The sequence below is a fragment of the Scomber japonicus genome, chromosome 21 (assembly GCF_027409825.1).
Source record: "Scomber japonicus isolate fScoJap1 chromosome 21, fScoJap1.pri, whole genome shotgun sequence".
Classification (NCBI taxonomy): Eukaryota; Metazoa; Chordata; class Actinopteri; order Scombriformes; family Scombridae; genus Scomber; species Scomber japonicus.
This window is the reverse complement of record NC_070598.1, coordinates 2533237-2546349: the sequence shown is the minus strand read 5'-3', so window position 1 is coordinate 2546349 and position 13113 is coordinate 2533237. Positions and strand designations below refer to the sequence as shown.

At 40.2% G+C, this 13113-nt stretch overlaps 1 protein-coding gene across 3 annotated transcripts in view; it reads left to right on the top strand.

The window, feature by feature from the left end:
* The window catches only part of nebl (nebulette), a 107760-nt gene that overhangs the window by 22139 nt on the left and 72508 nt on the right, over positions 1–13113 (top strand). For all 3 annotated transcript variants that reach the window (XM_053342150.1, XM_053342149.1, XM_053342148.1), the window contains exon 3: positions 11576–11660. In XM_053342150.1, coding sequence (XP_053198125.1) covers positions 11576–11660 — 85 coding nt within the window. The remainder of the gene's footprint in view (positions 1–11575; positions 11661–13113) is intronic.

Here is a 13113-nt window from a genome sequence, read left to right as displayed (position 1 = left end):
GTTTAGATACTACTTGGTATTAGACTGAACTGGAAATATCCGATATGGTGTCTGGGTGGCTGAAGATCTGGATTGACATGACTCGGACACCACATTTTGACCATCGATTCTGACTAATCTGGGAGAAAATGGAGTTCAATTGTAGGTATTGTTTGACGGGAGATGTTTTGATACTACTTGGTATCGATTTATTTTGGTCGATACTTTAAAGGTATGGAGTACTGATACCCATACCTAAAGTCTACATTTCCATCTTTCATCATATTCATGTATAGTTCCTTGAGCTGAACAAAGTGTTTCAGCTTGTCTTTAGCAATCTAAGTTAATCTTTCCAGACCAATACAGTTTGGAAGCTCTTTGATCCACATTCAATGTTGGAGCGTCCGTATTCTTCTAACGTAGTGCGATAACCTTCCTGACAAGAAGAAGTCCAAAGTTCAAAAGTTTAGTCTGTTCCAATGTTTGTTCAAAGTCCTTCAGATGTATCCCAAGATCCTTCCATTAGTGACACCTGTTTATCCTGTTCATTGAGTTGCACTGGACTCTATGTATCTCCATTTACTTTGCAGTGTGTTGGTTATGTTGGAGGAATGATATGATTTAGGTTTGGTACTTTTGGGTTTTCTGCAGTTTATTACACAGCTTGAATCTGGTGTACTGAAAACTGTCTTAAGGTCCTTTCACTGGATATCAACAACCTCAGCACAGCAGGTATCAAGTTAGAAAAAATGACCAAAATCAAAGACATAAAGGCTGAGATATTCCTGCTTTAATCCCTAATTTATACATTTTGCTTCTGCTTGGCCTTTATGGGTGTGTATGATGTAAATTCTAGCATCTGTCTACGTCTATAAGGGTGTTTAAGAGTTCATGTATAACACAAACATCTGTTGTGCTGCATTATTTTAGAAGCAGAACCACATCCGCTGCACATGTCCATGTTTGTTTTTCCTGGGGTTTGTTTTCCAGCCACTCGTAAAAGCTCCTAAAATAACTTGATCCTATACTTCCCACAATGCAGATGTTACAGATGATAGAAAACTGTCTGAAAACTTTAAAGGGAGAACGAGCCTGTAGAGTTTATACAGAATTTCACACATATAAAATACATAATACATGATGGAGGTGTAACTGATGGAGGTGTGGTGGTATTATTTGTTGTTTTCTGTAAACTGTGACACCCGCAGAGATCACATGATCTGGTGTGAGAGTGATACACACACACACACACACACACACACACACACACACACACACACACACACACACACACACACACACACACACACACACACACACACACAGTGTTCCTTCACTTCTTCTCTGCTGTATAGTGTCAGTGAGCTTTGTAAGAGCCAAGTCTGACCCGAGCACACACTGAGACTTTCATCAACACCTAAGCAGGAAAGATGGAGAGCTTCCAGACACACACACACACACACACACACACACACACACACACACACACACACACACACACACACACACACACACACACACACACACACACACACACACACACACACACACACACACACACTCAGCTGCCATCGCTTCCCTCTCTTCTTCCTCCTTCATCTGCCTCTCTGTGATTCACCAAAAGAGCATCCATGTTGTTTGTTTGCTCTCACCAAATGGCGAATGAATAACGCGCCAATTTCTCATCGTTTTGCACGTTATCGCTGCACATTTCAAGCTTTTTCGTACTCGTTGTTTTGACTACCGTTATGTTTGAGTGACGGGGGGACATTTCAGATGTCTTTATAATGTTTATAATGTGATTTTTAGATAGTTTATGGGCAAAAAAAGAAATGGACGTAACATCCGTGACGTCACCCATTGGTTTGTGGACTGCTGCTCGGAAGCCAATAGTTTCGGATCTAGGCAGCGCCATCTTGAAAATTTCAGGTGCATGCTGGGAAGAATAAAAACACAGATTCTACTTATATGGGCATGAGGCGGGGCCATGGGCGGAGCGGGGAGGTTGCTATGGTTACGAGGGCTGGATCTCGAGGACATTGGTCAATCAACCTGTCAATCAGGACGTAGCCACGCCCTAATGCATACCCTGCTTTATCGTCATATATAAAATCAGGGAGGCCAAAATGTCCCAAATGAACATCATACTGCATTGAAGAAGGCTTTAAACTAGCGATTGAGACCATAAACACATTTTGAAAACGTTTACTGAGGTTAGAAATCAAGTGAGAAGTTGGTGAATTCTCCATTGACTTGTATAGAGACGGTCGCCCCCTGGTGGCCTTTTGATAGAATGCAGTTCTAAGTTACTTCCGTGTTGGCCTCATTTCAGAGGACCAGAACTCCCCGCCTGGCTCTAAGTCCATTAGTCTCTAGCACAACATTTCACTATTTTCAATGTTTTGATTTTTAAAAAAAAACTCCAGAAAACCTTTTTATTCATAATAATTTGACTTTTTATTATTGAGTCTGATCTGTCTGATAATATAATAATAACTCATGATGACACGTTTTTCTCCAAGGAGGAACATTTTTAGCATCCAAAACCCAAAATCATTCTCATCAAAATTTGGATTAAAACAAACTTGAACTGTTGGTATTTAAAATAGTTTGGACCTCACACACAGAAAGTCAGTGTGTGTGTGTGTGTGTGTGTGTGTGTGTGTGTTGTTCTCGTGTGCGTCACTGCTGCTGGGAGCGAGGAGGCTGTCGTCGTTTGGCAAATGCCACGGCAACATTATAGACAATGGTTCATCTAAATCTGTATCCACAACACACCCACTGCCCTGCAATACACACACACACACACACACACACACACACACACACACACACACACACACACACACACACACTGGTGTATTGTAAATCTGGTGTTTCAACCAAGCAGTAACAGAAAGGCAGGATGTGTCTGACAGTATTATTGGAAGCAGTTTAAAGGGCACTCTCTGTGTGTATGTGTGTGTGTGTGTGTGTGTTTGTTTGTTTGTATACGCTGTGTGTGTGTGTGTGTGTGTGTGTGTGTGTGTGTGTGTGTGTGTGTGTGTTCCTGTTTTTTGGGTGATTATATTTAGCTCATTTTGTAGATGAGAGTTTTACAAAACACTTCAGTGATCGTTAAGCAGTGTGTGTACAGTAATTAGTTTTTATCCTAGAATTTGTGTGTGTGTGTGTGTGTGTGTGTGTGTGTGTGTGTGTGTGTGTGTGTGTGTGTGTGTGTGTGTGTGTGTGTGTGTGTGTGTGTGTGTGTGTGTGTGTGTGTGTGTGTGTGTGTGTGTGTGTGTGTGTGTGTGTGTGTGTGTTAGTCTATCATAGGCTACTTTTGGGGACAAATTTCTAAAGACCGGTTAATTGTGGACAAAAAGCTGTGTCACCAATTAATAAAAAACTGATATTTGGGTCAGTGGTTAATGTTAGGTGTAAGGAAATGAATGTAAAGTCCCCAAAAGTGACGTAGGACAACCAGTTAATGTGTGTATAATGGAAACCGTTTCATTACATAAACTCATTCAGTATTTTCATTCAGTCTCTTTCCAGGTTTGATTTTCCAAACACGAGCTCGTCACTGTGACTGCTCGCAGCTTTAACTTCCTCTCTGTTAATTACCTCAACGTTGCTGCTAGCGCTCATTATCGAGTTTAGCAGCTTATTCACGTTTAGTACAAATCCACTCAGAGGGTAAAATGAAAGGAGTTCAGTTCCTGCTGGATCGCTCCGTCATTTCATCACAGCTCAGATCAAAAGCTCAACTGTGTTTTTAATTGATTCATTCGCTTCTTCAGGATAATTTAGGAGGTTTCTGTTTGTTTGTTTTTTACCTCCTGCTGCTCCTCATGGTAGCTTTTACTGCACTACACTACCCATAATCCACCTGTCCTCTTGTCCTGTTGACCTTTATGTCCATGTTGTTGTGGATACTGTTCTGGGTGAAAGTTGATGTTGAAATCCTGCCCTCATCCTTAAAGATATTTCTGTGTTACCCGAGAGTTTAATGAACAATAACAAGATATTTTAATGTTTAATTTCACCTCTGATGATTTATAAACCTCAAATAATGTTCAGCAACACATTTATATTAGAATCATTTACTTATTTAGTCGTTTATTTATGTGAAAACTAATAATGAGTGACCAAATGGCTTTTTAAAAACACATCACCACCAATATTTGTGTGTTGTTGAGTTCAGGATGTCATATTAAAGGAGCATTTCATAGATTTTACATGTCTGTTAAATGTGTTACATAGTTGTAAAAGGTCTTATGTGGTTTCTGAGAGGTTTGTCAAGTGTTAAAAAAATAACCCTGAAGATGTTAGATGTGTAAACTCTGTGTTTGCATGATTATAACAGAAAGCCTGTGTTATATGTGTCTGTGTTTACCAGGCAGTGAGGGGGTTACCTGTCCCACTGCATTCTGGGAAGTGTAGGATTTAGTGTTTTAATAAGTTTGACCCATAAAACTCAGGATGTCTTGGTGTCTTCAGTATTAATTCTTCCCCTTTGAGCCCTGAATTTGAGTCCTGCAACTTATAGAAGTGTGATATCTGGTTAGTGAAGACTGTAGTCTGTCCCAAATTTAAAAGCAGTGAACTAGGAGGAGTAACAGCCGTCTATTCAGCCTGAACTGATCGGTACAGGTTCGGTTCAATACGCTCTGTGACCCAAACAGTCAAAACAGTTTAACCCTCCTGTTGTTGTCCTCGAGTCAAGGAGGGAAGGGAGGAAGGGAGGAAGAAGGAAGGAAAGATGGAGGAAATAAGGAAGGGAGGGAGGGAGGGAGAAAGGAAAAGAGGAAGGGAGGAAGGAAAGAAAGAAGGACAGAGGAAAGAAGGAAGGGAGGAAGGTAGGTGGGAGGAATGAAAGAGAGAAGGAGGGAGGGAGGAAAGAAGGAAGGAGGGAAAGAAAGAAAGAAGGAGGGAGGAAGGACAGAAGGAAGGAAAGAAAGAGCAGGAGGGAGGAAAGGAAGGAAGGAAAGAGAGAAGAAGGGAGGGAGGAAGGACGGAAGGAAGGAAGGAACAGTCAAAACAGACGACATGAAGGTTAATTATAATAATATAATAATTTAAATCCACTTACTGAGCTTACATGCTTAATATATGCTGACCAGGTTAGGCTTGTTATCCATGTTCATATAGTGACACTGCTGTCAGTGATAAATGAGAGAGCTGAGCTGAGCTGAATTCAACAATATTATTAGAATATGAGCCAATATCTCCATATTTAAATAATATCTTGTCTCTCATGTCTCCCTCCTTCCTCTTTTCACTCCGACTTTAATTGAAGCTGCTTGAAACAACTATAAACACATTTGATTTCTGACCTGGTCATAGAAAATGTGGTAAAAGCCATTTCTGAGCAACAGCTCAGCAGGTGTATTGACTCTTTGCAAGAAACTGGCCCCAAAACCGAGGTCCATACTGAACTGTGCATTTTTGTGTATCTTTGCACTCTTGTTAAAAACCCAAAGTATGCAGAACAGAGCAGACAGGCCTGTTTGTGTCCAGCAGGCGTCTGGATGTCAGCTGGCCGTTAAAGACTCCACACAAACTGAGTTATTGTCCCCGACTGCTTATCCAGCCAACACAGAGTTACCTTGGCTAGCTCTCTCTCTGTGTGTGTGTGTGTGTGTGTGTGTGTGTGTGTGTGTGTGTGTGTGTGTGTGTGTGTGTAAAACATCCCACAGAGCTGCTCTTTGTCTCAAAGGATTGGGTTGCACTAAACGAACAAAGCATCCACGGTTGCCAGTAGCGACGGGAGCAGGTGAAGTGAAACTTAAGGCCGAAATGTGTGTGTCTGCCTGTGTGTGTACGTACGTGTGTGTGTGTGTGTGTGTGTGTGTAGTACGTCCATGTAAGTCTAAGTCTAAAAGCTAAAAGTTGCAGAACTGAAACAAAGAGACTGTTAGTTTAGCTCAGACTTTCAGAGTCGCCTCTGTGTCGTGTTTTTCTGTCGTAGTCTTTGACAAGCGGACTAAGCCTTTACTGGAAGTCCTACTGTGCGTGTGTGTGTGTGTGTGTGTGTGTGTGTGTGTGTGTGTGTTAGAAAGTCAGTCAGAAGAAATAATGAAAGTTGTCAGAAACAGTATTAACGTCCTCTCCCATTCATATAAATTCATATAAGCAACCTTGATGTAAAAGAAGATGCTCCAAGGTTTAATTGAATATAATCATTTTAGTATTGAAGATATTGAAGATATGACATCATGTTAAACAAATGAGCAAAGTGTCGGCCTGCTGTTGCTGTTTTAGTCACAGATCTGCTGATAACCCTTTACATCACAGAGCACGTAGAGGACACAAGTCATCATGAAGCTCTCATGATTGTCCAGTGTTTACATGTTCAGGCTTCATTTATGGGAGGAGTTGGATGTACAGAACTGTGCAGAAGTCTTAGGCCACCATTAGATTAGTTGTTTTAGCAAAGCTTAATGACAAATCTATCATTATTTCTCAGTCTATTAAGAAGAATACAACCAGACAATACAGGAAATGTGTATGCAGTATTACCTGGCTCTGTTAAGGCAAGGCAGCTTTATTTATATAGAGCATTTCATACACAATGTTCTTTACATAAAACAAACATTTAACTGTAAGAATTGGAAATAAAAACATAAAAACATGCAATTTGAGGAATAAAAATAAAACCCAAATATTAAAACATACAATTAACCCCCGAACCCCACACTAATAATAATAAAAACAATTAAAAAAAATACCCTAACCCTAAATGTAATGGAATCTTAATTAATAATAATATTTAATTAGTAATGTTAAATTTTGTGTACATATTTCCTGTATTTTCTGTTTGTATGATAGTGGTGGCCTAAGACTTTTGGACAGTACTGTATATAATTGACAATATACATTTATGACAATGGATTATTCAATTATTCATCATGTTTGTAAGATGCATTTTTAGTCATTCTACCTTTAATTTCTGTGATCTCTAAAGGTAGAGATCTATGTCTGTCACTGTTCTCCTCACTGTATTTCATCATTGTCGACTTCCTGCAGCTGCTGAGACAAACACACTGTGGTCGATGCCTGTCTGTGAGTTTTACTATCACATCATAAAACAGAGGGCTGTGATGGAAACTCTGACAACAGTGTGATGATCAGTATTTCAATATCAATCAGCAGCTTTTGTGTTTTTACTTGAGTCCAAGCATGAAAAGCAGCGAGTGGAGTCTATTGTCAGGTAACAGGGTTGAGGTTTGGACGTGTGTGTGTGTGTGTGAGTGTGTGTGTCTTTGACCTCCAGGATCAGATGATGTCAGTACAGACGGCAGTGAAACACGACAGCTCACATCACCTCCAGACCTGCTCGAGGTGACTTCAGTGAGTCAGGAGCTGAAACATTGTGACCTCAGAGACTAAAGACTCATTTATGCTCAATGTACAACGTTACCGTCACTGCTCACATACTTCCATGCGTCCTTTACGTTGGCATGGATGTTAACCGATACATCCACCAGGGGGCAGCACAGAGTCAAACGTTTATGAAACAACAACAAACTCAAAAACAAATATGGCGACTGTGGAGGAGATATTGAAATGTTCCTCTTGTTGCATAAAAGACAAAAACGACGTGTTTAAAGTTTCTCACTAACTCACACAACCTTTCCTCAAAAAGTTCCGCCATTGTTATTTCTTCTTCATGTCTCTAGAGCTACATATCGAGTAGTGACAGCAACACTGCCCCTCCCCCCCATGGTTTCCGGTGGTACTGCTCCGTTTGGTCCGTATCCGTAAGCTTTATGGAAACGTGCAGAAATATGGAAGAAATGAAGGCAGAGCACGGACAGGCTCGTATTTAATGTTGAGCATAAATGGGCCTTAAATCAGCAGGTTTATTATTTCTAATTTAGGGTAAGAATGCAGCCATTTCCCCCAACTCTTTTTATTTTTATTTTTCTAACAGAATAATATACAGAGGTAACAAAAAAGGCATAATAATAACATTTTGTGTAAAATCCTCTTTACCCATACCGACCTGCAAATACACCCAATTCAGGTTTTTTGCATACTTTATTCAAGAATTGATTCATTTTTAATGTTCCTTTTTTTTAGTGAACATTTGACTGGTTTGATCCTGTAGTTTATACCTTTTAAATGTCTATAAATGTTTTAAAAAATCTCACATTTGCTTGTTTTTGTCCGACCAACAATCCAAGACCCGAAGACTTTCACCTTTACTGTCATATATGATAAAGAAAAGCAGAAAATTATCTCACTGAGAGACTGAAACTAGAGAATATCTGGCAAAATTATTAATTGATTATTCAATTATTTGCTGATTCATTTCCTTTGAATTGACTAATCACTGTAGCTGTATGATGCTCATTCTGTATATGTGTATCATTGTTTCAAATTATATATTAATTATTCAAACAGTACTGATGATATTTGAGGTTGAACTGCTTAAATGCAAAAGCATTTAAGCATCAAACTAATAGACACATACTCGTGTTTGAACCAGTTTTAATTAAAATGTAGAGCAAGAGCTGAAAGGACACATTGAGACAAACACTGACTTCATATATTACAGGATAACTGATGGTATAAATGTGTGTGAACAGATGATTTGACTTCCTGTGTATTCATGTCATCAGGTTTATATCCATCACTGTAGAGAGTTTACCTGCTCTGTTTTTAGAGAGGATCCATCCTGCGTGGGCTCCATGAGGCAGGAATAAGAGCACTGCTTTAAATACTGAGTCCACAGAGAGATACTGTGTGTGTGTGTGTGTGTGTGTGTGTGGGAGAGGGAGAGAGTATGAGAGAATGAGAGTGGGAGGAAGAGGAGTGAAGGACAGTTCAGTGAAGTGGTCAAACTGAGCTGCTGAATGTGCTGCTGGCAGCGATGAATCACTCAGAGAAACAAGACTCAGCGAGGAAAACACTCTCTACATGTCTGCTGAGAGCGGGGGGGACGCTGTCTGTCCTTCTGCCTGTCTCTCTCTCTCTCTCTCTCTATCTATCTCTCTCTCTCTCTCTCTGTCTCTGTCTCCCTCTCTCTCTCTCTCTGTCTCTCTCTCTCTCTCTCTCTCTGTCTCTGTCTCTCTCTCTCTCTCTCTCTCTCTCTCTCTCTCTCTCTCTCTCTCTCTCTCTCTCTCTTGTGTCTCTCTCTCTGTCTTTTGTATCATGTATGACAGGACAATAAACAACCTACATTTATATAGGTGCAACCACTGAATATTTTTGGCATTTCTGCCTTTAAAAAAATCACTAAATCAATTTGATGAACAGACCTGTTGTGAATTTTCTGTGGATCGACTAATCGATTAAAGGGACAGTATGTATTTTTAAGTGGGGTTGTATGAGGTATTTACCCACAGTCAGGTGGTCTGAACCCCCCAGTTTAATGAATCCATTAAAAGATGAAGTGTTTGAATGTTTGTCAGATAGTCAAAGGCTGTTTTTCTGACAAGAAGAACAAGAGAAGTCTGAAAAGGAGTCTCATAAATCATGAGAACATTCAGAAAAACAGCAAAACAGTTTCAGCAAAGGAGCAGCGGCCTCAACTGTGACTGAATGAAGGACTTTCACGGACAAATCTGGCAGGCGCCAGTGTGTCAGGAGCTTTTTGTGAGGTGTTACACTTGATGCCAGTGTGCAGCGGTGGGAAATCTACATTTTCAGGGATCAGAGGAAGAGTTACAGGACGCCACCTCACAGGCAGAGTCGGCAGGGTCGACATTTAGAGAATAGATGTTGGACGCTGGAAAATGCTCCAGTATAACTTAACCCCGCCTGAGGATTTGTCTTCAAGTAACCTTCAGATTTAATAAAAACACATTCAAATGTAACAGTACATGGAGGTGAAGTGTGGGAGTTTTTCCCTCCTCCGCTTCCCATCCTCCATCCTCACACTGTACATGCAGACCAGAGCTTTAAATCCAAACTCACTGCTGCTGTTTTTACACACAGAGACAAATGTGTATCTTTTAAAGGTCAAGTGAGATATAAAGAGGTTTAGCAGGATGCGGTTTCTTTTCATTTTTAGACCTTTCAATGGGTCATTGTTCCTGTTAATGTCATAGTCCTGGTGGGTCATTGACTCATTAAGGTTAATCTCAGGATGGAAAGTGACGCTCAGGTTGTAGCTTTCATTGTTAAACACATTTACAGATGGTGGTATTCATTAAACAACTGTGAATGTGATAAAAAGGTTACAAAATGTTCTCATTCCTCACAGTTTCTTTGTTATCTGACACTTACAAAGAAACAAATGAACCAGGGAATGAAATGCTTCTTTAACTGTATTTTGTTTACTGTGACCCTGAGCCATATTATACTGCAAAAAACCCATCCACCTTGTGACCTGCAACATGTAGCAAACACTCCAGATTTGAGGTTTGGTTGCAAAGTGAAAGTTGTTCTTATTTACAAAGAATAATAATGAGATTAACTGCCAAGAATGAACCGAAACTAAAGGAGTCAGGAGGTCTGGCTTGGTGTAGGAAGTCTGGACCAACCACACAATGAGCCATCGGACCAAGAGTTTCCCTCCCTAACCTATCAAACAAAGCCATGAAAACAAGACTCCCAGACCTCCGTCCTCAAAAAGGAAGAAAAAAACACTTAATGAACAAAGGAGTAATGGGCTGCTTAGTCAAGGAGAGAGAGCCTACACAACTATAGTTCATTAGCTTTGGTCCTAATCAGTGAATGAGTCTCTACCGGTTTGGTTTCATACAGGCAAAATTTAAAGCAAACCAAAATATATCAACTAAATCTGTGTGGGAGGTGTCACTCTGTTCACTGGTCAGAAACCTGGAGGAAGTAGAGTTTGTTTTTCTTTTGGGATAGCTTTCTAAAATGGACCTGCAGAACTGGCATGGTCATCATTTGATCCACATACCAAACAGGGCCTGACCGATACTGGATGTCTGGGGCCGATGCTGATACCGATATTAGGGAGTCAAACAATTCCGATATCGATATACCGGCCGATGCTGTGAAGACATGACATTTTACAGTTTAAGAATAAACTTAGCACACTGAACCAATAAACTTTACATGGAATTTAATATGTATATGTTAAACTTGAATTGGGAACACAGATTAAATCTACATAAATTGCTGCCTATATATCTTTAATCCTTTGTAGGTCTGCTCAACCATTAGTAGAAGCCTGTAAAAATCTTAATTTAGGGTCAATAAGAAAGAAAAGGTAATGTTTTATGTTGTCATTGCCCCAAACAGGAAGGAAAAGCTACAGTATTTTTTTTAATACCATTTTCTTGGTGTGACCTATGAAGGGTTAGAAAAATATCGGCACATATCGGACGGCGCAAACACCGATACCGATATATCTGTGGTAGCTCAACATCGGGCTTTAATACCAACACATTGTGTGAACGCACTTCAAGGTAACGCCTCGCAAACAATGGGCTGCCTTCAGTCAGTTGACGAGTAGAAGCATCGATTTTCACAATGCTGAGCTGCAGTTGCGTTGGCTTGAGGTCGCATTACATTCATACCACAAACCAACCTTCCACCAGAGTGTTTTTCTAACTGGACTGAAACTGGACTGAAACCTTCAACAAATGTTCAACACCAACAATGAGCAATTTTCTCTCTCCTCTTTTTTCAGACATTATCCCAAGACGTCGTTCACCATTGTGGCCGACACACCAGAGAACCTGAGACTGAGACAGCAGAGCGAGCTACAGAGCCAGGTGATCTCTCTCTCTCTCTCTCTCTCTCACACACACACACACACACACACACACACACACACACACACACACACACACACACACACACACACAGAGCCGGCTGTCATCACCTGTGTTGATGATGTCAGCAGCATCCTGTTGTGTTTGCTCCTGTCGCCCACAGATGATGTCATGCAGCGTTAGCTCGCTGTCGTCTGTCAGGTTGGTTTTGCATGTGTTGTGTTGGTGAAGATAATTAAGGCTCCACTATTGAATGTTATGTCATTAAAGGCTGTTTTTTACTTGATTTAGAATAGGGCAACCAACAATTATCATTATCGATGAATCTGCTGATTATTTTCACAATTAGTCATTTTGCCTGTGAAGTGTGAGAATATAGTGAAAACAACTGTCTACCAGAGTCAAAGGTCAAGACAATTTATAAGTCCCATGATGGAGAAGTTAACAGTGTTTCAGCAATAAAGTGGATAGTAAGAATAGAAAGAGCATCAATAAAAAAGTGTTATTTTATTTAAATTTGGTTTATTTTGTCTAAACATCCATCTAAAACACAAATATATTCATTTTACTGTCATGCATGACAAAGAAAAGCATGCAGTCATCACATTTGAGAAGCGAAAAGCAGCAAACCGTTTAACATATTTGCTTAAAAAATGACAAAAAAGATGATTCAATTATCTTTCTGTTGATCCACTAATTGTTTCAGATCTGTAGATGATATGTGGTCAGTGTGGTTTCTGGATGTGGATGTGTGTTGCTTTATATCCAGATTCAGTTTGTTGTTATTGATGGAGTTTATTGACATTGACTGACACGTGGTTTAAATTAACTCTCCACCCGTCTGGCACCACGCAGAGCTGAAAACAAACGCCCAGGTGTGTCAGATGAAGCAGCTCCGACGTTCCTGCTTCCCGATCATTTCACCGATGCTGATTTACTGACAAACGAACTGATGCAAAGGACACGTATGAAAGAATAAACCAGCTCTGCCATATGTCCTCATCCTGTGTGTGTCTGTGTGTGTGTGTGTGTGTCTGTGTGTGTGTGTGTGTGTGTGTGTGTGTGTGTGTGCCCAGCAGACTGCAGTACAAAAGGACAGATGTCCACTCAGCAGTCTGCAGGAGGGTTCGTGCTGTTTGTGATGGGATGCATGTTTGTGTATTTGTGTGTGTGTGTGTGTCCTGCTCTGCTCCTATAAACATCCATTTATTACCTGCTCGTCATTTCATCTTTTACAGACGACAGATTTATTCCCCTGTCACTTCCCCCTTTATTTCATTATTTTTCTCTCTTTTTTAATTCTACATTCTGTCAGAAGTTGTTTTATCACCTGAATATTGACTCAAGTTTAATATCTAAAAACAAGAGAGAATAGAAAGCCAACAGTGTTTTCTCTTAATAAGCTCTGTTGTCTCTGTTTTTGAAGCATTATTTCCAGCAGGAATTTACAGAT